Source organism: Melopsittacus undulatus, chromosome Z (assembly GCF_012275295.1).
Source record: "Melopsittacus undulatus isolate bMelUnd1 chromosome Z, bMelUnd1.mat.Z, whole genome shotgun sequence".
Lineage (NCBI taxonomy): Eukaryota > Metazoa > Chordata > Aves > Psittaciformes > Psittaculidae > Melopsittacus > Melopsittacus undulatus.
This window is the reverse complement of record NC_047557.1, coordinates 81,299,037-81,322,649: the sequence shown is the minus strand read 5'-3', so window position 1 is coordinate 81,322,649 and position 23,613 is coordinate 81,299,037. Positions and strand designations below refer to the sequence as shown.

Genomic DNA, 23,613 nt, shown 5'->3' with positions numbered 1-23,613 from the left:
ACAAACACAAGCCCATGTCCCCAGAAAATGGAAGGTTAATTTGTGATATGCAGTGCAAGGGAACAGTGTGGCTCTGTATTCTCCCAGGCACTGATCTGGGGTATGTTCCCAGAGCAGCTGCAGACGTTTTTATATTTGAATACTGCCTGCACCAAGGGGCAAAACTGACTTGCTGGTTCTAGGTGGTCCTGTGAGCTCCAGGGGTGTGAGTGGTGCTGAGCCTAGAGGAAGGACTGCACCCAAGCCTTGGCACCTCTTCCACATTTTTATGGTCTTGTATGCCCACTACATGTGTGTGTGCATGGATGTGAAGCAAAGCAAGGTGAACCACATGGGCGTTCCTCCTCCTGCCATGGAAAGGGGCAGTCCCCTCTTGCACTGACATTCCTGCTGCCCACTCCATGCCGTGCTGTACCTCCCACCTTCTTGCAAGAAAATGTTGTCCTGAGAGACTCCAGTGCTGGATTTAGAGATTTTTTTATTTAAAGATATTTTTAGTTTAAGTAGATTTTAAAGATTTTTTTATTTAGCAAATTTCTTTGTTAATGATTTATATATCATTTGTGCTTCAGATTGTTAGAAATCAATGCAAGAACAGTTCACTCTGCTTCCTTTGCTTAGGTTTCATCTTCCAGCTCTGCCACTGTTCATGTACCACATTAATTGTAATCACACTGTAGCTTGGGAATGACCAGAGTTTGATTTAGTGAATTTTAGTATGGGAATGACCCCTCCATGGAGCTGCTCCACGGGCAGACAGGAGCTTCAGCCTCCTGCAAGTCCATGTCCTCCCAGCAAGGCTGTCAGTGACTGCACCAGTGGGTTTCTGCTATGGGTAAAGCAGCAGGAAGCATCATCAGATACCACAGAGCAGCATCCACGTGACCCGGTACTGACCATTGCTGCTCCAAGAGTGAGACCAGCATTCAAAGCTCCAAGCCTGGCCATGGGTGGCCCATGGCTGGGCTTTGCTGTCCTCCTTACGCGTGGTCAGTCACTTGGCTGGTGGCTGCATTGCTACCGAGCCCTTTCCAGGCACGGAAGCTGAAGAAGGTACTCACCCCATAAGCAACCATGGTGAGGCAGGCAAAGAACTGGAAGAGGAGCAGAGGCCACGGGTAAGCGCAGCAGCTGCCTGGCCCTGTGGCCTTCCCCTGCCCACTGCTACTTACAGATGCCACAGCTCTTCGGTTGTAATCCCACTGCCGCCAGGATGTCGGTTGAACAGCAGCTGCGCACACTATGAAGGCAGTGATGTACAGGACAGTTGCCACAGTGTTGAAGATCATCAGCTGGGGAAGGCAAAGAGGAGGTCATGAGATCTGGGCTCAGACTTGTGTGTGCTGGGATGAGGGATGGGCAAAAGGCTCAGTTTCACGTTCCTCCCTCATCCCCAGGAGAAGCTGAAGAAAAGGGTTCAGCCCCTCACGCTGGGAACAAACCAAGATAACATCTCACTACATGCACCCTGGGCTGTGCTGAGAGATTTCTGGTTGACATCATGCCTGCAGCAGCAATGTGGTGGCTGTAACCTTCTGGATTGATTCAGGTCTCCCTGTTTTGAACATTTTCTAAGCAATCAAGGGGCAGGATGAAACGATATCATTGTGCAAAGTGCAGGGGACTTTGTTCTATCAGCCCAGAAGAGCATGAAGCCCTCACTCCTCCGTGAGCATCAACCCAGTATGTTTTCCATTTAGGAACCCCACTCGCTTCCTCTTGGCTACGCACCACAAGGGACCAGGGGACCATGTAGAACTTGAGCTGAAGCTGTAGAAGGTAAGTCATGAAGAAAAGGACTGTTACTATCCAGAAGAAGATGGACACAAACATCACCCAGCTGTAGGCAGCGTGGAGGTAGTAAGTCGTGTCAGCGATGAGAGTCCACACCAGTAAGCCCAGAACCTGCAGGGTGAAAGAGGGAAGAGTTCAGGTGACGGTTCCTGCAGAGCATTGCCCAGGAGCCCTGGCTCACCTGCACCTCTGGCAGCTGGGTCCCCACAGTCAGCACAACAGAGCTGGACTGAAGGACAGTTCAGGGCAGGGAGCTCACCTCGGACCCTCCTCGCTCACAGGTGAGCTCATGGTTGGTACTGCTGCCCCAGGAGATGCACAGGGATATCCTGCAAGGCAGGAGGGGTGAAACATGAGCAACCTCAACACCAAAGGCCCTTGCTCCACCAAGAAGCCCCCATGCACACGGCCAGTCTCTGCAGGGGCTGGCTCAGTGTTAGAGACAGCTCATGTGCTGGATGAGAGCTGGATCTGTGAGGGCTCAGCCTTGAGCTCTCCCAGGTGCAGCAAGCTTCTGGATATTTTCCACTGCTTGGTCTAGTCTGGTCTGGCTTGCACCACCCATGTACATTGCTCCTGGGGCTCAGCTTTCACTGTTCAGCAGGTTTAACTGCATAACAATGGCAGCATCTTGTGCCTGCAGAGTGATCCACAATAAAACCCCAGGTAGGTGAGTCTGTTACTGCCTTGCAGAGTCATGTCCTCCCCTCCTGGCACAGCTGGTGAGACAGGGAGCAGGTCTCTGCCCTTGGCTGGCAGGGATGAACCAGAACCCCTGACCTTTGGGCTCTGGAGGAGATTCCACCCTGCTTTACCCCCAGCTGCCTTCTCCAGCATCCCCTTCCCAGGAAGCTCCTTGAAGCAGCAGGCTTGTGTGTATATTTTTATTTAGAAAGCCTCTGACCCATAAAGGAGCAAGCAGAGGATGAGACACCAGCACACAGCAATGGGCCCTAGAAAGGAAAGGCTGTTGTAAAGCAAATGGAGCTTTCTGTGATTTCTGCAGTCTCCACCACAGCCTGCACACTGGGATGCAGAACTAGGGCTCTGGCGCCCAGAAGGGTGCTGGTGGGCTCCGCTTCACCCTCCTTCATCACCTCTTGGCTGCACCAGAGCAAGCAGGGTCCCTTCACACACACCTCATGGGGACATGTGAGGCTCCAGCCCTGCACCCTTCATGTTTCCCAGCACAACTGAACATCCCATGGAGATGACCATGGCAAGGCAAGGTAAGAATGTGCCATGGACACAGCCACAATGTATTCTCATTCCCAGCTGCGGTTGGGATCACAGACTCAAAGAATGGTTCTGGTTGGAAGGGACCTTAAAGCTCATCCACTTCCAGGCCCCTGCCACAGGCAGGGACACCTTCCACTAGACCAGGTTGCTCCAAGTCCTGTCCAACCAACCTGGCCTTGAACACTGCCAGGGATGGGGCAGCCACAGCTTCTCTGGGCAACCTGTGCCAGGGCCTCACCACCCTCACAGGGAAGAATTTCTTCCTAAGATCTCATTTCAGTCTCCCCTCTGTCAGGTTAAAGCCATTCCCCCTTGTCCTGTCCCTACAGGCCCTTGTCCAAAGCCCCTCTCCAGGTTTCTTGTAGCCCCTTTAGGCACTGGAGCTGCTCTAAGGTCTCCCCAGAGCCTTCCCTTCTCCAGGCTGAACAAGACCAGCTCTCTCAGCCTGGGATCTTGCTGGACAGAGCCAGGTGAAGCTGCCAGAACTGCCTGCACAAGCCCACATGGCTTATTGTCAAGGGAGAAACACAAGAGGCTTTGTCCTTTGCTCACTGCTGTGACAATGCTGCCTTGTCTGGTACATCCATTTCTAATGCTTGTGATCACAAAATATGCGCTGGGGAGAAACATGTAGGAAAAAGCCCAGCTCTGGGAGCAGGAGATGGCATGTGCAAGCTGTCCTGCCCTGGCTAGGGGGGGGGGGGGGGGGTGAGGGTGTGTGTGGAAATCAGGAGCCCTTAGGAACAGGTTCTGGGGAGCAGTAAGGTTCAGAGGATGGAAGCCGAGCAAGCACGTTTAATGGTATGGCCCTAGTAATGGGATCAGGTGTGGGGTTGGGGGGTCCCTTCTGCTGGTGTTGATTCCATCTCTCTTTGCTGATGCTCCTGCAAGATACCGCCTAACAGTGTCCTTCCCATGCCCTTCCTTGAGCATTTGTTCTTATGTCACAATCGCGCCCATGCCCAGGGTGGAACTCTGGAGCCAGAGAGGCAGCTCTCTGCCGGCTGCTGTGCATACTCAGTGCCCCAGGGAGAGGGGACTGGTAAACGGAACCTCAACTGCAGCAAGGCAGCTCACACCAGGACCCCTGTGCAGCTGCGCACCCATTCCTGTGCACAGGGGGCACCCAAAAGTCCCAGGAGGGAGCAGCAGCTGGAGTTTATTCTGCAGCTGCCTCCAATGCTGAAGCCATGGGAAGGTGACATTGCTGCTGCTCAATTTGACGGTACAAAGACTCTTCTGCTTTTTTAAAGAAGCCAGCAAAGCCTGACACAGGGAAGGGCAACTGGAGGGCTGGGAGGGCCCAGGGAGAGTGAGAGCCCTGGGGCACCCCGGGAGCATCCACAGCACCCCACCTCAGTAGGGGCACCATGCTCCCTAAGGCCTCCGGCCCCTCTGGCTTGTGCCCCGCAGGGATGCCCACGCTGATCAGCCGTGCTGGGACCTGCCCGGCATTGAGCAGAGTTACAGTGCGCATGAGGACAAGGAGCTGAATTTTCTTCTGGCTTTGGAGAGGAAAGGAGGAGAGAGGGGGACCGCAGTGTCTGAGGGTCAGAGATTAATTGAGGTTAGAGAGCGAGCACAGGGTAGAGACGGCAGTCGAAGGAAAACAGAGCAGTATCCACCCAGGGCAACAAAGGAAAGCATCAGCCGCCAAGCGTGCGCGCACCCGCCCCGGTACCCCGCGGTACTCACGGCCTGGGCGCACATCAGCCCCCCGAGCGGCGAGAGCACGAAGGCGCAGTCCAGGGCGGGCAGGGCGGCGGCGCGCGGGGACCCGCTGCCGGACAGCCCTGCCATGCCGCGGGCACTGGCTGCGCGCGGCCCCGGGGCTCCTCCGCCCCTCCCCGGGCGGGGCAGGGATAGGCACCCCGTCACGCGGCCACCCCTGTGAAGTCGTCTGCTGGCCCGGGACACCGCGGGGCTTCTCTGCACTCCCTTTTGTGGCCTTTTTGTGGCCCAGCGTGTCCCGGTGCCGGGGGCTGTTACTCCTGGCACGTCTCCTTGTTGAATCCCAGGCTGGTTTGTGCTGGAAGGAACTTTAAAGCTCACCCAGTTCCGTCCCCTGCCATGGGCAGAGACACCTTACAGTAGAGCAGGTTGCTCTAAGCCCCTTCCAACCTGGCCCTGAACACTGCCAGGGACAGGGCATCTACTGCTGGTTGTCCTGAAATCACAGTTCTTCAGTCAGCGTGAGGAGAGGTAACGCACAAGAGTTGAGATACTGGAGCAACTCTGCTCTGGAGATAGCTGCTGAGAGAGCTGGGCTTGTTCAGCCTGAAGAGAAGGTTTCAGGAGACCTTAGAGCAGCTCCAGTGCCTAAAGGGGCTACAGGAAACGTGGAGAGGGGCTTTGGACAAGGGCCTGTAGGGGCAGGACAAGGGGCAATGGCTTTAACCTGACAGAGGGGGGACTGAGATGAGACAGTAGGAAGTTCTTTTCTGTGAAGGTGCTGAGGCCCTGGCACAGGTTGCCCAGAGAAGCTGTGGCTGCCCCATCCCTGGCAGTGTTCAAGGCCAGGTTGGACGGGGCTTGGAGCAACCTGGTCTAGTGGAAGGTGTCCCTGACCATGGCAGGGGGTTGGAACTGGGTGAGCTTCAAAGTCCCTTCCCATCCACACGATTCTCTGATTCTATGAGTCCCGGGGTGGGTGAGAGGCTGGCCGCCCCGTAGCTCCTCGGCGGCCCGTTGGCAGTGGGGGTGACCCTCGCTGTGTGTCAGGCACCTCTTCTTGCTCACACCATGATCACTCCGACGTTATGGGGATCGAATGCTCAGTGAGTCCGGCAGAGGCACAGACGAAGATTACTAGAAAAAAAAAATTTCCGAGGAGGTCAGGATGGCCGAGCGGTCTAAGGCGCTGCGTTCAGGTCGCAGTCTCCCCTGGAGGCGTGGGTTCGAATCCCACTTCTGACAGCTATGTTTTGCACCACCTCGTAACAGCATTTTGTTTGCAGAGGAAGACATAAAGATGCGCCGCCGCAATTAAACGGAAATAGCTAAATAACTTTAATTAAAGCTACAGGTGAGATCATATCGCAAAAGCGTTACCTGTTGTCAGAAGTAGGATTCGAACCCACGGATCCAGGGGAGACTGCGACCTGAACGCAGCTCCTTAGACGGCTCGGCCATCCTGACACCAATGTGCCTCCCCCCGCGCCCCGTCCCAGCACTATAGAACCTGCTGCCCCCGCAGTGTCCCCCAGAGGCTCTGACAGAGGACAACTCTTCACTATGCTGGCCAGCTGCAGGGATGTCAGTGCTTGGTCTTCACTACAGAAAAACACAAACCCTCTTAGCACCTTTTAGCAGCTCCTGCTACTTCTCCAAAGTGTATTTAATATTGATCAGAGCAGTTGTGCTTGCGCCATGTTCTACAATGCCAATGCCCCATTCTGCCAACAAGTACATCTGTTAGTCCTCTCCCCATCTATTTATCCCCACCTCACTCTGTTTATGAGTCCATGATCTCACTTGGAGGCTGCTGATCTGTAAATGGGGGAAAAAAAAAAAACAACACCCACCCTTCAAATAAATTTAAGCATTTGCTCTGTTCCAGACTGCTCCTTGCTCCGAAGCAAGCACACTGGCTGACAGGGTGATGCTGAATCGGGGGTTTGGGTGATGGGGCAGTGCTTACATGACAGCGTGTGTGGTGCAGTGGGGTTCGGTCCTAGCAATTTGGAGGCAGCTCTGCACTGACCAGACTGCAGCCTCCCTCCTACCCCTTCCTGCCCACGGATACAGCTCAGAGGAGTTGTATGTACGTGCTGTTGCTATGAAAGAAAGGTGGGAGAGCAGCCAGGCAGGGGAGGAGTGAACGGGGGTCAGAAGGGGAAAAGCCACATAAACAGCCAACAGAGAAAGCTATTTTTTGAACAGTTCAGACAGCCCATTGTCCTGCGGTGAAAGTCCCAGCAGCCGCGGAGTGGAGATGTTTATCTGCATCCATCCACGTGCTGCATCTTAACAAGCAGGAAATGATACAGCAGCGCTGAACTCATCTCCTCCACATGGCCCCTCGAGGTACAGGATCTGCACGAGGCTGGTACCTCCACGGTCTGTGGTTGTCTCAGGAAGTCCTTTTCCTGCGCCACGGGAGAAGCCTGTCCAAGCACTCACGGGAAAGTGTTTGGGAGCGCTGGTCCACCTATACCGGCTCTGAGTTACCAGCACCCACCTAGGGGATCTCCTGTGGTATGCAATCATATCAGCAGGGCAGAGGGGGTTGCTAGTTAACTCCGGGCGGAAGCAGCGATTCTTAGCGTGGATGTTTCCGCCAAGTAGGTAATAACCACCGCACGATGGCGTTGTCTGCTGCAGCAAGAGGCAGAGGCAAGTCCAGCTCAGGAAACCCTGCGGGAGTCTTCTCGTCCCCACTTCATGGCCCCTGTTACCTTGCTGCTGTCGGGGCCAGAAGCTGGGGCACACGGGGTGGACTTGTCTTTTATCAGCCATCCGGTGAGTACCCAGGGGAAGCGGCACATCCCGTGCTGATGGGGTCTTTCGTCTCGGCGGATGCCTGTCGGTGGCGGCCGGGGTCTCACGGAGGCGTGCTGCATCGCCACCCTGCACCCCTCCCACAGCCAGCCTTTGCGCCAGCACTCGCCGGTGCTCCCCCGTCCCTTCTGTCACAGCCCTGGGGGCCTTTGGTGGGTCTTTCTGCTTGCAGTCGGGTTGTTACCTAAATTTCACCTTGCTGGCCTGAAGCCGGTGAACCGGCGGTTTTCGGAAGCTGAGGCTGGATGTGGACCCAGCTCAAGGAGAAGGGCTCGTGCAGCAGGGGGCGTGTTTTGTTTTGGCAGGCAGGTATGAGCCGGACTGTCTTCAGTCACAAGCCCTGTTTTGAGACTCTCTGTCCTAGGTGGGGAATTTGTTTCCCAGATAGAGTTTTGAATCCTAAACATGCCTCATCTCTGCTTTTTAGTTCTCCTTTGCTGCCTTCTAAGTGGATAGGAGGAATCATAGCCCGGGGGGAAATACCCCATATCCTTACTCCCAGCAATCCCTTTTTTAACTATCCCCTGGCAACACCAAAGTGCTAATGACAAGCATCTGCAGCCTGTTTCTTTTAGGAAACAAGACAGCTACACTGACCCTAAAAACACACCTCACAGCCACCAGAACTGGTCAGGAGAGCACGAGGTGCTTTTGCAGTAGATGTTGGGGTAGGTGTAATGCTGTCATGGCCCCAGAAAGAAAATCAGAGGAAGGCAAGTACATTGGGACCAAGCTGACTGGTCATCTAAATACACTGGTGAGGGAGCAGGTCACTGGTTGGGTGACAGCTGAAACCCATACTGAGTGTGCAGGCTCTGGGCAGAAGCAGAGAAGGAGACACCCTGTTCTTACAATGTGGGGTGCAGCAGAGCTGGGGTGGGGGAGTGAAAGGGTCTGGTCACTCCCTCTTCACTGAGCCAGAGAGGCTTGAAAAGGATTAAGAGCTCAGGCAGAGAAATGCCTGTTCAGGACTGCTTCCCTGCCCAGCCCAAGCATGTTTATTGTGTTAGTGCTGTAAAGGCTTGTTGGTGTTGGAAGCCCTCGGGGTTTCTGGGCTGTTTGCTGCTGTTGTGCTGTCCCTGGGGACATTGGCACATGCCCATGGCTGAGGCTTGGCAGAGACCTCCACCTAAATGAGCTGTGTAACAGCTCTGGTCTGGAGACATCTGGTGTCCCATTTCTACAGGAAACTGGCTGGGATTTGAAAACTTGCAGGATGGGAGGGCTTAGCTCAGACTTTGGGGTGCAAATGTCCACAGAGCAGACACATCTAGTGCATCATAGTACTGTGTGTGGCAGCTCTTTTAGCCCTTTCGTGCTGGCCCACAGGTTGCCACTGGCTCCTCTGGAGACACAGTTGGGAGTAAGCCCCAGCAGCAACACTAGAGAAGAGTTTTCTGCATGTCTCCACCCATCATCATGACTTAATTCATGTCAAACTGCTTCCACAGCCACTGTTGATAGTTCTGTGGAGACAGGAAAAGGTGAGCCTTTCCAAAAAGGCAATAAACAGAGCCACTTCTGGGAAACTTTTATTGGAGACTGGAAGCATTCATGTGCAAACACGTTGGATGGAGAAGGGAGAAGTGGGGACGTGGAGAAGTGATGAAGGTAGTGGTCCACACATACTGTTGGATGGGACCAAAGGGCTATGTCTGTGGTAGGCAGGAGCTCCCTTTGTCCCTGAGCAAAGGGCTGAGGTCAGGACCCGGCAATTCCTACCAGGAGAAGGGCCCCTCCAGGACAGGGGATTGCTGGCACAGATACTTGCTGCTCCTGCTGTCACAGAAAGGAAGGAGGCACTAACTGGGACACTTGTCTTATCTTCTACCACAGCCATAGCAGCAGCACTAGCCTGGCCCTTGGCTCTGGGAGAGGTGGAAGAGCAGAGCTGTGGCACTTAGCTGCTCCCAGCCTTCTGCCTGTTCCACAGTGGCCCTGGTAGGACCCTTTCCCTATCTATTATGTGAAAGAGGGGAGACCCTGGGTACCACCCTGGGGTGAGGCACAGCACAGCCACATCAAGTGAAAAGCCTGACTGCAGCTCTCGTGACAGCCATGGCCTCCTGTGGTGCATGGAGGTTCCTGTCATGCCCATCCTGACCTCTCCCCTCTCTTCTCCACAGTGCAGTGATGGGAGATGTCCCTTTCAGGGATCATCTGGCTCTCCTTCATCACACCAGCTCCATGGAAATGGTGACTTCAGGACCTGCAGTTATGCAAATGATTTGTAAGATCAAGATGTCCCTCTGGCTCTGCAGGGACTTGGCAGGATCCAGGCGCCTGATGTGCTCAGGCAAGCCTGTTCTAGAGGAGCAGAACTCCTTCACCTCATCTGAAAAGCTGCCCTGATTTCTTCTATGTCACCTAGGCACATCTTCCCACAAGAGCCTTGCTTGTTTACTGTCCCAGGGAACCTGATGGCTGCATTGCTCTGTGGGGGGCAAGTGATTCTTGTTTATTTAGGAAATGCTTAAGTGTGTTGCAGACTAACCAGCCCTGTGTTTGTTTCTTTGCACTTAGTATTTTCAATAAAATTAAATCTTGTTTATTGCAGCAGCTGTTCCAGGCCTTGGCAGTCTCCATGGGACAGGATAACAGCATTATCCTCTGTTCTGTCAGCTCTGGCTGCAGAAGGAAGGCACCAATCCCCACTGCAGGTATACACCTTTCCATGTATGTTCCACTGGGATCAGCTGTCAGCCTGCAGCTCAGCTGTGTTGCTGCCAGAGGGAAGAGCCATGTCTCACAGCCTGGCTGGCTCAGGATGCTGACTGGACTGTAGGCTGCCTCACTGTGGGCAAACAGAACATCAGCATTTTGCACTGTGCTAGTGAGCAGATTTGCTCTTATTTACAAGGGAAAATCTGTTCATAGAACTGAGAGCCTGTGTGATGTCATCTGCTGGTCTTGGAAATGTTTTCTAAGTGAGGCAGTTTCCTAAAAACACAAACCCTGCACTGATCGATACTTCCCAAGTAAGAGTTGTTCCATCTCCTGTGGAGGCACTGGCTACAGACAGCCCCAGACTGCTTCTCATTTCCTGCCCTTTTTTTGAATGTGGGAAACTCAAAGCTGTACTTTGAGTAATGGCTCAAGAGATCTACATTAAGTACAGGTTGAGAGCATCTACAGAATGGGAGGCCCCTGCACCTCCAAGGAACCATTGCCTAAATGTGTCACTGGTTGCCTTGGCAAGGAGACGGGAGGTTGTTGGGCTGGTTCTGGACTGCTCTATGCCATACCAACCAGTGCCATGTCATTGGCAAAGCCACTGGGAGTTTCTCCAGATTGAAGCCTGGAAATCTGGCCCCACACATCAAGGACCAACTGACCTCATCTGTAGTCTGTGCACCAGTCCCCCATGTTCTGGCTCAGGCTTTACTGCATATATACTCCTTGAGAGAACCTGGAGTAGCCCAGTAGTGGCAAGCATGGAAGCTCTGCTGCAGGGGTGGTGCTTCAGCTCCCTTGAGTTTAATGCTCTTGGGCTGCAGTAAAAGGGGGATTGTACAAGAGCAGTGGCCAAGCTGCCACTGGGGAGGGCTGCGGGTAGTGCAAGGATGACCTGCAACAGGGCAGGCTTAGTTGGGAAATCATACACCCAGAGCTGGAGTCCCTTGTCAGCCTGTCTTCTCAGTAGCATCAAGCCCAGCTGGGTCTTCCCAAAAGCTAAATGTTCCTGCTGCCTCTTTCCAGCAAGCCTCTGGGACAGAGAACAGCAAAGGATGCTGTTAATACCTACTGCTGGGAGTTCTGGGCTTCCCTGCTCCATAAAAACCGACTCCTGAGGTCTTGGGAGCTCCTGAACACACCACACAGTGGAAATCATCATTTCTTTGGATCAGCTCTGGCATCCCTCTTCCAGGTCATATAGCCTCCTGAGATCTCACTGACCTTTCTTTTTTCTCCAGTCACCACATGATTTCCAGGAAGACAAACCTACTGTAACAAACATTTCCAGCATGGAAACACCCTGGAGGATGCCATGTTCTGGGGCTGTTTCCTTTTTGTCTGGGACACAGGCCTTGTTCTCTTTGCATATCTTTTTGCATATTGTCTTTTCAGGGCTAAGTTTCTTCTTGCCTTCAAGAGCAATTCCCCAGTGCTAGTCGTATGTTCCTTCCACCTGTGAGGTCCTTGACTCTGAGCAGAGCTGAAGAGCTTGCCTGCAAACAACCCTGGAAAAGCTGCAGTGGATGGAAAATGCTGGAACTACTACTGGGGAAGATGGGATCTGGCCCTTTGGCCTGTGCTATCTGTCGTCCAGAGCAATAAGCTCTCTGGCTAATGGTTGCCAGTGAACAACCAAAGGTTAGGGCTTCCGAGTGTGCCTTGTGCTATCATCAACATTCAGGCCACCCCAGACCTTATTCTAACTTTCTCCACAGCAGACCAAGACCTAAGTAGCAGGACATACGTTCTGATACGAAACTGCCCTTAGAGCAGAGCAGGAACTGGAGCCAGGGAGCCCAGACTCCAGCCTTGGCATTAAACTGCCTGGCTTGAGCCACCAAGTGCTTCTGTGGATGCTGAGGATCAATCCTGGAGCTGTGTTAGGTGGCCCAGGGTCTGCAGCTCCAGCACTGCCCAGTGCCCTGTGCATGGTCCCTCTGCTCACACTTGGTAGCATGTGCACAGATCATAGAATCAGCCTGAAAACTTGGAAAAGACCTTTAAGATCATTATGTCCAACCATTCCCCAGCACTGCCAAAGCCACCACTGAATCATGTCTCTAAGGGCCTCCTCTACACAGTTTATGAACACTTCCAGGGATGGTGACTCCATCACTGCCCTGGGCAGCCTGTTCCAATGCCTGAGCACCCTTTGGGGAAGAAACTACCCCTAGTCTCCAGTGAAAACCTCCCTGGTGCAGCTTGAGGTCATTTTTCTTTGTCCTATCCCTTGTTCCTTGGTAGCAGAGATGAGCCACCTCCTGGTTCCATCCTTCTGCCAGGCAGTTTGTCATGGGTTGAGCAGTGGCAGTCATTTTTTTTCTCCTTCTTGTGGCTGGTGCAGTTCTGTGTTTTAGCTTCTGGGCTGGGAGCAGTTGCTTGGTGGTGAGCATGTTTTGAGGGTGTTTTTGTTCAAGGCCTTTTCTGAACACATGCTCTGCCAGGGAGGAGGGGAGGCCGGGAGGAAGGAGAGACAGGACACCTGACCCAGGCTAGCCAAAGAGGTATTCCATACCATAGCACGTCATGCCCAGAATGCATACTGGGGAGAGAGCTGGAGGGGTGGAGCTCAGGAGGAAAATGGAGGAGGGAGCACATGGTGCTCGGCCAGGCAGGGTGGAGTGAGTTATGGGTCAGTGGCTGGTGGGGCGTTGTATTCTTTTCGCTTGTTATTGGCTTTATCATTATTATTTGTAGTGGTAATGGCAGTGGTGATTTGTGTTGTGCCTTAGCAATTAAACAGTTCTTATCTCAACCTGTGGAGGCTACATTTTTCGGATTCTCCTTCCTAACTCTCTGGGACTTGGGGGAGCAAAGGGGGGGAATGAGTGCACAAGCTGTGCGGATTTGGTTTAAACCACGACACAGTTGTAGAGAGTGATAAGGTCCCCCTGAGCTTTCTCTTCTCCAGTCTAAATACCCCCAGTTCCCTCAGATGTAGATTTGCTTATGTTTTTTTCTTTCAATGTTTCAGATAAGCCTAATGTCCTTCCTCATTCATACTGCAGTTAAAAGTTATAGGAGAAAAATCCCAAACCTCTTCCCTGTATCTACTGCTTTTTGTCAGTGCTGTACCACCCGTTCAGAGAGCCTTTGGGTGCTAAGAATAACCTCAAGAAGCCTTCTTCTCATCCTTCTATGGAAGAATGGGGTATGGGTGTGAGGAACTGCCCCAGGTCGCAGTGGTCACTGAAAGGATATGACATTCATGGTAGGCTTTCTTCATTCTCAGTTGTGGTCTGCTTGGTTTCATTTCCTACATTTGCTTAGCACAGCCTGTGTTCCGTGGTTCCCAGTAATTAATTTTTTCTGCACTTTGTTTCCTGAAAGCCAGTTGCCCCTGACTTGCAGAGTTGCAGACTCCATTGCTCAGGTGCTCTGATTCATGCTATGGTCTGGGATTGCTGGTGTCCTCCCCTGCCTTCCCTCATCCACATCACAATTTAATATATAATATATATGTAATATATACAGTCTCAGACCCATGCTAAATAACTAACTACTTGCTATGCTTACAAACTAAAGCAAAGCCAAATCAAACTGACAGCAGCAATTGCCTGGAAAATTTATATTGTAACTAAAGAAGCTAAAATCAGCTGAAGCCAAGACAAGCCCAGAGAATCACAGAATCCCAGCCTGATTTGTGTTGGATAGGACCTTAAAGCTCATCCAGTTCCAACCCCCTGCCGTGGGCCAAGACACCTTCCACTAGAGCAGGTTGCTCTAAGCCCCATCCAACCTGGCCTTTTCCTGAGACTGTTCACTGTCAGATCAATACAACACCTATGGTTTATTGATATGTACAACAGGAATATCTCCTGGGCTACAGCAGGTCCTCTGACTTTGGGGTTTTCAGTGCTGCAAAACCTAAAAGAATTGCAGTGAGAAGATGTGCAGGGGGACAGGGAGGGTGGTATAGGAAGTGGCTTGAGAGCAGTGGTTCCACTTTACTGTCAGCTGCAGGCCACATTTTTTGCCCGCTCCCATTGAAGTCAGTTGATGTGCCCTGTGTCCTGCTCTCAGGAGGGAGCTCCAAGGTTTGCCGTAGGCCCACCCCGCTGCCAGCACTTGGCTTGCCATGACCCACGGAGCTGTGCTGAGGTGCTGCTGCCCTCCACCATCATACATATGCCACCTCCAAATCCAGCTGCTGACCTCACTGGGAGCAACTGGAGGTCTCCAAGAGTGTCCTGCAGGAGTTCCCTACCAAGACTTCCATGAGCCCTGGCTGCACAGGAAGAGCAGCTGCATTGAGCTCTTCCTGCCCTAAAACAATGGCTGTGGCAAGCCGTGCCTTTAGCAGACAGAGCACTCACCCTCCCACACTGTATGCACACTTGAAGCCTTTCCATCAATTATACCCATCACTGGCAGTAAGCCCTCTGCAGGTGGAGCAGAACCCATTTCTTCAGGGAAGACTGAGCATGTGTGGGCCATGATACTTTGGCACTTCCAGCAGCCAAAGCACCAACAGCCTCAGGCAATGCCAGTTCCTGAGTACAAGTTTCCTGTAAGGCTCTGCCCAGCCTGAGAAAACACTGTCTGTGGAAGGAGCCTGAAAAAGTCCCAACAGATGCAGCGTGTTCTGTTCTGGCTGGATCAAACAGAGTATTTCAAGGTCTTAATTTTTATTTTCATTTCCTTGAAATGGTTTTTGTATTATATTTCAATATAAGCAAAGGCTGAAGTTACAGGCTGGAAGTTTCACCAAATGTTCTGAAAATACATCCTATGGAAACCTAGGGGGTTTCAGTCTTTAGGAATAAAATCCTAACTGGAAATGTTGGAATTTCCCACAGCACAGAGAAGCCCAGTTTCCATCAGCCCTAAGAAAACTCTGGGGAAAAAAATATTTCAGAGGCAGCCACACTGTCTCAGACTTGATCTTATCTTCATCTTTCAGCTGTGGGACTTGGCAGGGAAAATTGCCATGTACTCTGCTGGGATCTGAGATGAAAGAGAAAGTACAGGCGCAGGATGTGACTGCTGTGTCTGTACGTCTACTGCAGACCTGGCTTCCTGCTGGTGCAGGAAGCAACCTGGCCAGCCCAGTTGCTTGGAGATCTGGATGCCTTGTAATCCTACTTTCAGTATCAGCAACACCCCAAGGGCTGAGACCATAATGTATATCCAAAGTCAGGGCTGCGGTGACAAGCATGCTTCACAGTGTTCTCAGAGAACATGGAGCTGTCTGGGGAGGCCACTGAGTGCCTGGCTTTGGTGATGGTCCCAAGAGGCAACCTGACTTGGGCTCACCAGTCCAGCTGATGAATTTGTAATCCCGATTAGCACATTCTACCCCTTTTGGCCTAACGACCTATGCTGCTGTTGTAAGATGGCCACCAAAAAGGAAAGGAATAGCTGCTTTTGCAGTTGAGGCAAAGAATGAGCTTAGTGCATCGGGGAGCTGTGGGTTGGAGGTGGGGAGAGCTTTACAATCCTGAGGACAGTGGTGCCTCTCCCCAGTGAGAGGAGGATGGAGGAGGTGACTCCTGGAAGTCCGTCCCTGTGTGAGTGAGTCACCAAGGCGCTGCAGCTGATCTACATGCGCTAAGGAATCCTGATGCAAGTGGAGGCGGGGAATTCCAGGAGCTGTCTACCTATGGGGCAGGCGACATTCCCTCCTCTGTCTCACTCCTCCTTCCAACTCCTGTGTCGTCACCCTGGGTTGTGGTTGTGGGAGCTAAATAACAGTTGAAATCCCCACCTCAGGGCTTCATAATCCTGGAATGAGCTGCAGCAGCTGTGTTCCTCCAAAGGACACAATAAGCAGTCGGGAGCAGGAAATACTGCCAGTAATCCTTGCCTGCGTGCCATTCCTGCTGCCTACCACGGGAACATGAAGGTTGTTTCTCTCCAGGTCCTGTTTGTGCTGAGGGTCCTGTGCCTGGTGGCCCGGGCTGGAGGTGAGCCGCGGCTCTGCGTCCCTGCAGGCTCCCCAGGGGAGCAGCCACGTTCACAAGGGGGAGGTGAAGAGCTCGGGGACAGGAGAAGCAGTGGTGGATCAGGCAATCGGCACCAGGAGACCTTCATGGGCTGTGGGAGATCTCATGACAGGATCAGGCTGGGTTTGGAAAGGGGCAGAGGGAGCCTACAACAGTGATTGTGGCAGCAGTGACCTCCAAGCAGCCCATGATGGCTTCTGTCACTCCTGAGGGTAGGTGGGAAGAGTGTCAGAGGACTTTCTGATCATCCTAATTGTAAAAGAAGTATAATGCACTTCTTTTCCCCTTTTCCCATGTCCCCAAGGGATATGACATGGGGGTAGACCACAGCCTGTCTAGGTCTGGGTGTCTGCACATGATGCTGTGCTCCCATCACTACGAGGCACAGGGGCACTCTGCTCTGGGGTGGGCTGGAGGATGGGGAAGAGGTGGGCCCACAGCCCCCTAGGCTGGTCTTGGTTTAAGATCTGTGTCACAGATCAGTAATTGCTGCCCCAGGTAGCCATTATGCAGGGTGAAATTGCTGCCAGGCTGTCAGAAAGCTTCTCAGCAGCACAGGCAAAGTTGGACTTTGCCCAGGACATAGGAATGATCTGTTCTCACCAAGGGAAGGGAAAGTGGCAAAGAGCCCTTAGGATCTGTGCCCTGCTGCCACCAGACCAGAGGAAGACTGACAGCAAAGGCAGCTGGGGATGGAGCTTCTTCCTCTCCTCATATCTCTGTTCAGGTTCTCCAGGTCTGGCCTGAGTTAACTGGACATCAGGCAGCTTAACCCTGCCCTTGGAATCTGCTGCCTGCTTCGGCACTGCCTAGCTCTGCTGCTCTGTGGCCAAGTGTCCATCTCCTCTAAAGTGATGGAATTAGATGGGCTCTTAAGAAAGAAAGGCTGGTGGTGCTCCCTGGCTGGGATCTATTGAGAAACCATGCTGAAAAGCAAGTACCAGTGGCTCCCATGAGCAGTGCCTCTGAGCAGCAGTGGATGGAAAGTCTCTCAGGTCCCAGGTGTCACCGAGGTCCCTTTGGCAAAGACTGAGATGTAGCCCAGAGAAGCAGGGTTGTGTGCCCCAGGAGGAGGAGAACAACTAGGGTTGGCTTCATGCTCCCTCTAACACTGCTTTGTCCTTGGAAGGGGATTTTCAAGCTCCCCCTCTTAGGGAAAAACACACCAGGAATTCAGCTAGTTGCAGACCATTTGCATTGGTGCCCATAACTGGAAAATCAGGAGAAGGGCCTTTGGAAGCAGTCCCCAGCCACTCCCTGCCGTGCACCTCCATCCACAGGGATGGCTCTCTTGTTGCTATCCCTGCTTTACTGAACAGTGCTTCTGAAAGTGGAGGACACCAGCAGTATGTCCTCTGGCTATAGAGAGTTAATTGGGAAGCTGGTCTCCCCTGAACAGGTATTATTGACCCTACAGTGCCACAGAACACATTATTGTGAGAACAAATGGCTTTCCTTTAGGATTACAGAGATTGAAATGTGCTTCTGTCAAAGGGCCATGAGGGATTTGCTTGTGATTTCTTTGCAACGAGTTTCCTCAGTAAATGGATCAAAAGAGCTGAGGGTGTTCCTGTTGTGATGTCCGTTCTTGCTCCTGGTGGCTGGATCATTCCCAAATGAACTGCATCAAATTTACCAAATTCATTTGGGAAACTAAGACAACATTTTGTAGAGACTGGCTTATCTAAACCAGCCTCCAGCTCCTTTCTCCTAAGAAGGGCTAAGATAAATCATGCCTTTTTTTAATAGATCTTGACCCCTGGGATGTCAGAAACTAATTGCTAAGATGTGTTGTGCAACATTCCCTCTCTTGGCAAACATGTTGTTAGAGGCTGGGATAGGAGCAGGAGCGAAGGGTCCCTTGTGCTGTGACTGGCTTTGCTCCTTGAAGGAGTCAAGTGAGGTTTATTTTTACACTTCATAAAATTAAAACCAAATTCTGGAGGAGATAGATGTTTGGTGAGAAACTGCTGTGAAGCTGGGCTGCTGAAATATCAAATGGAGCAATGCATCATTCACCAAAATGTTCTTTCTCTGAACCCTTTCTCTGAGTTCAGGTGGCACTCAGAGATCACATATAAGCAGAGAGTCAGGATGCTCGCCTGGAGGGGAACTCCCACCAGAGGAATTGCTATGTCTGATACAGAGAAGGAGAAGACAGCCCCTCTGGTCTGCATTGCCTGCACCAAGAGCCTGTTGGTGACAGTTATAGCAGGTCTTTTGGGGACGAAGAAATGTGTATTCTGGACACTGTGAGAAAGCTGTCCTTCTGTGACCCAAAGAGGAGGGGACCTGCAGTACTAGGTCCTTGCACATAGGACCTCCAGGGAGTGCTTGCAGATCCTGTAAGGCAAGCTGCAGTGGCAGCCCAAGAGCCCCACAGTTTTCACGGTGCTTTTTTGTAGTTTTCTGGGCATTTTATCTCCGATTTGGGTGATACAGAAACTCGTTGCCCTGATGGGATTTTTCTTCATCTCATTTTAGCAGGGATTGGAAACTTTCATGGCGAGCTCTGGACTCCTGCCCAGAGAAAAGAGAAACAGTGCCAGTTTTTATAGTACCAGATAAAAAGCCACTGGCCATCATATTTGAAAAATCATGGCAGACAGGTGAAGTTCCTGATGACTGGAGAAAGGGAAATATAATCCCCATTTTCAAGAAGGGGAAAATGGATGACCCAGGGAATTACAGACCAGTCAGTCTCACCTCTGTGCCTGCCAAAATCTGGGAGCAGATTCTCCTGGAAGGCATGCTAGGGCACATGAAAAACAACAAGGTGCTTGGTGACAGCCAGCATGGCTTTACTAGGGGAAAGTCCTGCCTGACCAATTTGGTGGCCTCCTATGACAGGGCTACAAAAGTGATGGACATGGGTGGAGCAGTTGACGTCATCTACCTGGACTTGTGCAAAGCGTTTGACACTGTCCCACATGACATCCTTGCTTCTAGATTGGAGAGACATCAATTTGATAGGTGGACCACTCGGTGGATAAAGAACTGGCTGGATGGCCGTACGCAGAGAGTTTTGGTCAATGACTCAATGTCTGGCTACAGACCAGTAACGAGTGGTGACCCTCAGGGATCGGTGTTGGGACCTGTCTTGTTTGATATCTTTGTTGCTGACATGGACAGTGGGATTGAGTGTGCCCTCAGCAAGTTTGCCGATGACACCAAGCTGTGTGGTTCTGTTGATACGCTGGAGTGAAGGAATGCCATTCAGAGGGACCTTGACACACTTGTGAGGTGGGCTGATGCCAACCTCATGAAGTTTAACCATGCCAAGTGCAAGGTCCTACACCTGGGTTGGAGCAATCCCAGGCACAGCTACAGGTTGGGCAAAAAGGAAATTCATGGTAGTCCTGCGGAGAAGGACTTGGGGGTGTTGGTCAATGAGAAAATGAACATGAGCCAGCTTCAGTGTGCACTCACAGCCCAGAAAGCCAACCGTAATCCTGGGCTGCATCAAGAAGAGCATGACCAGCAGGTCAAAGGAGGTGATCCTGCCCCTCTACTCTGCTCTCGTGAGACCTCACTTGGAGTACTGTGTGCAGTTCTGGTGTCCTCAACATAAAAAGGACATGGAATTGTTAGAACAAGTCCAGAGGAGGGCCATGAGGATGATCAGGGGACTGGAACACCTCCCATATGAAGACAGGCTGAGAAAGTTGGGTCTGTTCAGCCTGGAGAAGAGAAGGCTGCATGGAGACCTCATAGCAGCCTTCCAGTATCTGAAGGGGGCCTACAGGGATGCTGGGGAGGGACTCTTCATTAGGGACTGTAGTGATAGGACAAGGGGTAACGGGTTGAAACTTAAACAGCAGAGGTTTAGATTGGATATAAGGAAGAAATTCTTTACTGTTAGGGTGGTGAGGCACTGGAATGGGTTGTCCAGGGAGGTGGTGAATGCTCCATCCCTGGCAGTGTTCAAGGCCAGGTTGGATGAAGCCTTGGGTGATATGGTTTAGTGTGAGGTGTCCCTGCCCATGGCAGGGGGGTTGGAACTAGATGATCTTGAGGTCCTTTCCAATCCTAACTATTCTATGATTCTATGTTGAATACTTTATTTCAGGACAACCTAAAGCACCTCTGAAGTGTTCAATTGAGTGTGGTGGTTTTTCATCTGGCATAGCAGCAAAGCGGATAAGGAGCTACCGCAGGACTGAGCCCCTCTGCACCAAACAAGCTGTCATGTAAGCACTGCCCCATCACCCAAACCCCCGATTCAGCATCACCCTGTCATCCCATGCCCTTGCTTCAGAGCAAAGAGCAGTTGGGAAACAAAGCAAACTCTGGGATTTATTTGAAGGGTGGGTGTTTTTTTTTTTCACCCCCATTTAAAGATCAGCAGCCTCCAAGTGTGATCATGGGCTCATACACAGAGTGAGATGGGGATAAATAGATGGGAAAAGGACTGACAGATGTACCTGTTGGCACAATGGGGCATTGGAATTGTAGAATCATAGGCTCATAGACAGGTTTTGATTGGAAGCGAACTTAAAGCTCACCCAGTTACAATGCTTCCAGGGAAGCACACAGGATGAGAGCTCATGTTTCTATGAAAGCAGTTGTTTCCCTGGAGACAGATTGAGACTTGGAGCTTGTCTAGGGATGAGTAAAGCTTCATTCCCCTTTAGGATAATTGTTGTTTTCAGCTTATCCTGAAACTGAGGCACTATTAAGACCATCTTGTTGAAGCCCAGAAGGTTGCTTCAAAGTGAACCCACTGGGCTGACTTTGCAAAGTCTCATCTCACTCAGTAAACCAGAGGATTTTGTCTTCACATATCCCTGCCCCTGGGCAACTGATGCTTGAGGAGCTTCCTGCCCTAAGCACTGGAGGCAAACACTGCATCCAAACATCAGGACAGTGCTTTCAAAGGAGGAAAACTTCTTGGGGGAAACCCTTCACTCATGAGTAATGTTCAGCTGCTCACCATTCAATCAGATCTCAGAGGCAGTTGCCCTTCCTGAAATAAACAATCCCTGTGGTGCTTTCTATGGACTTGAGAGAGAGAGTGTTGCTGTCTGCATGCCTTCCCTATCACGCTGATCATCTAAACCACTGTTTGCTTTATCCACTAAGTGATCCCTTTTTATTTTCAGATTTATTACTCTGAAGTCTGTGGAGATTTGTGCAGATCCAGAGGCAAACTGGGTGAAGAAGATTGTAGGGAAACTGGACCAGAAAAAGGCTGAAGCCTCCCTGCTTTCACATGGTGCCACCTCAGCAGCAGCTCCAGAAGAGCCTGGTATTTTTCAGAAACATGTTGGCCTTACAGCAACAGCTCAATCTCAGGCTACTGCCCTCTTTGAAGTCAGTCCAGAATCAAACAGAGATTCCTTAAAATCTCTTGCACCTTCAACAACTTCTTCAATAGACATTGTCTCCAGCCAGCCCACCCCATTCCACAAGGCTCTTGTGCATGGTTTTGACAATGCTGTACGATCTACAGAAGAACCTGTAAGACATACTGCAAATGCTATGTCTGATGTTCAAGACGTGACTTCTCCTGGCTCAAATTCAGACCCCATGGCCATTTCTAAAGGATCAGACCACCCTGTACTTCCTACAAATGAATACCTGGATCCTGCAACTGCAAAAACCAATACACCAGACACTGATTATAGGGGTTCAGATCCCTCCTCCATCCTGGACAGCATGGAAACTGCTTCAGTTCCTACTCTAACCTCCACAACTGCCACAGACAAAGGTCCTTCTGTCCATACCAACAAGGTTTTCAGTTCCTCTGTAGGTGCTTGTGGTACTACAACATTTGATTATTCATCATCTGTAGGAAAGCAAGAGCCTTCAGATATGTTAATTTTCACTAGTCAAGCATTCTTAGGCCAAGCCAGAGTGCAGATGACTACAGAAAGGCCAAATGCTCTGCCTTTTCCAAGCTACTTGTCAACACCTCAAATGCATTTTGTCATTCCAGTTTCTGTGGTCTGCAGTCTGATGCTTTGCAGTGTTGCTGCTGTATGGCTATATCTAAAATTTGGAGTCATAACAGAAGGAATATCAAGAGAAATAGTGCAGGGCTTGCTTTACCAGCAGGAGAGACATCAAAATAATATCTATCCAATGGAAGTAATCTGAATGCTTTACGGCATGGATATTTTTGGCCCAAACTGTGTTGCTGCAGAAAAGTTTATATTGAACTGGTGACCAGCAGGAAGGAAAGCAAGAAATAAAAATACCTGAGAAAACTGATGTTTTTTTTTTTCAGAGCAGAATGTCAAAAAAAATTAATCTTTGACCAATTTTGGAAATAAATTAGACCCTTTTTCCTTCTGGCACTGCTACATACAAAGGCTGTTCCTGTTCTAGAGCTGCATGGTGGCTCTTTGCCAGGTGGTGGGCAGATGTGACTTTCCAAATTACTGTTGGGGATTTTCCTGCATTTCATCATGGCCCAGCTGAGAAGATGTTGACTCACCCACGCTGCTGGGCTCAGGCTCAGCCACCTTGGGTAATTTTAACACCAAACCCACACAACTTGCACTTAACAAACCCTCTGCAGCTGCTTTCTTTGCACTTCATTGGTTTCTTGGTCAGACCAAGGTTGATGCCTGTGGTTAGCTGTGTGCTGGCTCTCCTTCAGCTGATCAAATACTCCATCTACTCTTGCTGGAGACATGAAGGGTGGCCTAGTTTTTCAGACTGAGCTGATGAAAACTGCATCTGATTAGAGGATTGAAGGTCTGTGCTTCATGTTCAGATTTCATGTTCAGAGGAGCTGGCAACCCACAATTTATCTCCTTGAAATCAGGCCACCTTTCTCGCTAACAGCTATGGGCATTTATTCTTGTGAATTTAGTCTGAGATCTGGTTCTTGGCAAGTCAACTGCAATAAAATCCTTCTGCCAGCTGATGGGCCATGCCCAGCTTTTTACAGCACCAGGGGAGGATAATGTGGATGAGAGTATACAAATGGGGAAAAACCAAGAACTCGCGCAATAATTTTGCTGTTCTTGTGATACCATTGGAGGGACTTTGTTCTTCTCTGCAAGCACAAAAGCCAGGAAGTACACTCTTAGAGCAGCTAAATGCACTTCTGAATTTAGTCACCTAAGAATTATGCAGCAGGTGTATCATCCTTATGGTCCCATATTATCTCTAGAAATAAGCCTTTTCCACAAGAAAGGACAAAACGCCTTTTTCAGTATGAATTTTGCTGGAGTGTGAAAAGATCTTCATAATATGATGCTTTGTAGATAAGTTATCAAAAGTCAGATCCTCCTCTAACCAACCTCAGTGAATCAGAAGTATAAATATGCTTAAGAAAAAAGAAAGCAAACCCACATAATAAGGAACATAATCAAAACAAAAAGGATGCGCTAGCTGTAAAGTAGAGCTGGAGGAAGGTGGCCTATTAGATCCATGAGATTCCATCCAGCCCTGGAGGTGGGGAGAAGAGACTGCAAAGGTGTTTGTTTTCTGCCATCATTCAGTCCCT

At 50.9% G+C, this 23,613-nt stretch overlaps 2 protein-coding genes and 1 non-coding gene across 4 annotated transcripts; 2 read left to right on the top strand and 1 right to left on the bottom strand.

Annotated features, from left to right (window-relative positions):
- Nucleotides 1-504: 504 nt before the first annotated feature.
- Nucleotides 505-4,881, bottom strand: PLLP (plasmolipin). Of its 2 annotated transcripts, XM_034072947.1 has the most exons (4): nucleotides 4,729-4,880; nucleotides 1,732-1,905; nucleotides 1,173-1,292; nucleotides 505-1,094 (listed from the first exon to the last, which is right to left on the bottom strand). In XM_034072947.1, exons 1-4 carry the CDS (start codon nucleotides 4,831-4,833, stop codon nucleotides 981-983), a joined length of 513 nt encoding a protein of 170 aa, XP_033928838.1. In that variant the 5' UTR covers nucleotides 4,834-4,880; the 3' UTR covers nucleotides 505-980. The 2 variants fall into 2 exon arrangements, with proteins under 2 accessions (XP_033928838.1, XP_033928837.1); XM_034072946.1 differs by having other exon boundaries at nucleotides 505-1,292; nucleotides 4,729-4,881.
- Nucleotides 4,882-5,866: 985 nt separating this feature from the next.
- TRNAL-CAG (transfer RNA leucine (anticodon CAG)) lies at nucleotides 5,867-5,949 on the top strand. The gene has a single exon. It is a non-coding gene; the product is annotated as a tRNA-Leu (tRNA).
- Nucleotides 5,950-15,938: 9,989 nt separating this feature from the next.
- On the top strand, nucleotides 15,939-22,370 carry CCL22 (C-C motif chemokine ligand 22). Its single transcript, XM_005152442.3, has 3 exons — nucleotides 15,939-16,115; nucleotides 20,224-20,344; nucleotides 21,257-22,370. Exons 1-3 carry the CDS (start codon nucleotides 16,049-16,051, stop codon nucleotides 22,251-22,253), a joined length of 1,185 nt encoding a protein of 394 aa, XP_005152499.1. The 5' UTR covers nucleotides 15,939-16,048; the 3' UTR covers nucleotides 22,254-22,370.
- Nucleotides 22,371-23,613: the final 1,243 nt, after the last annotated feature.

Coding starts and splice junctions, on each gene's coding strand:
- CCL22 (XM_005152442.3), top strand. CDS start 16,049: ATGAAGGTTGTTTCTCTCCAGGTCCTGTTTGTGCTGAGGGTCCTGTGC. Junction 16,116..20,223: donor CCTGGTGGCCCGGGCTGGAG/GTGAGCCGCGGC, acceptor ACTTTATTTCAG/GACAACCTAAAGCACCTCTG. Junction 20,345..21,256: donor TGCACCAAACAAGCTGTCAT/GTAAGCACTGCC, acceptor TTTTATTTTCAG/ATTTATTACTCTGAAGTCTG.
- PLLP (XM_034072946.1), bottom strand. CDS start 4,833: ATGGCAGGGCTGTCCGGCAGCGGGTCCCCGCGCGCCGCCGCCCTGCCC. Junction 1,906..4,728: donor GGCTGATGTGCGCCCAGGCC/GTGAGTACCGCG, acceptor TTCACCCTGCAG/GTTCTGGGCTTACTGGTGTG. Junction 1,293..1,731: donor TGGTCCCCTGGTCCCTTGTG/GTGCGTAGCCAA, acceptor TGCCTTCCCCAG/CTGATGATCTTCAACACTGT.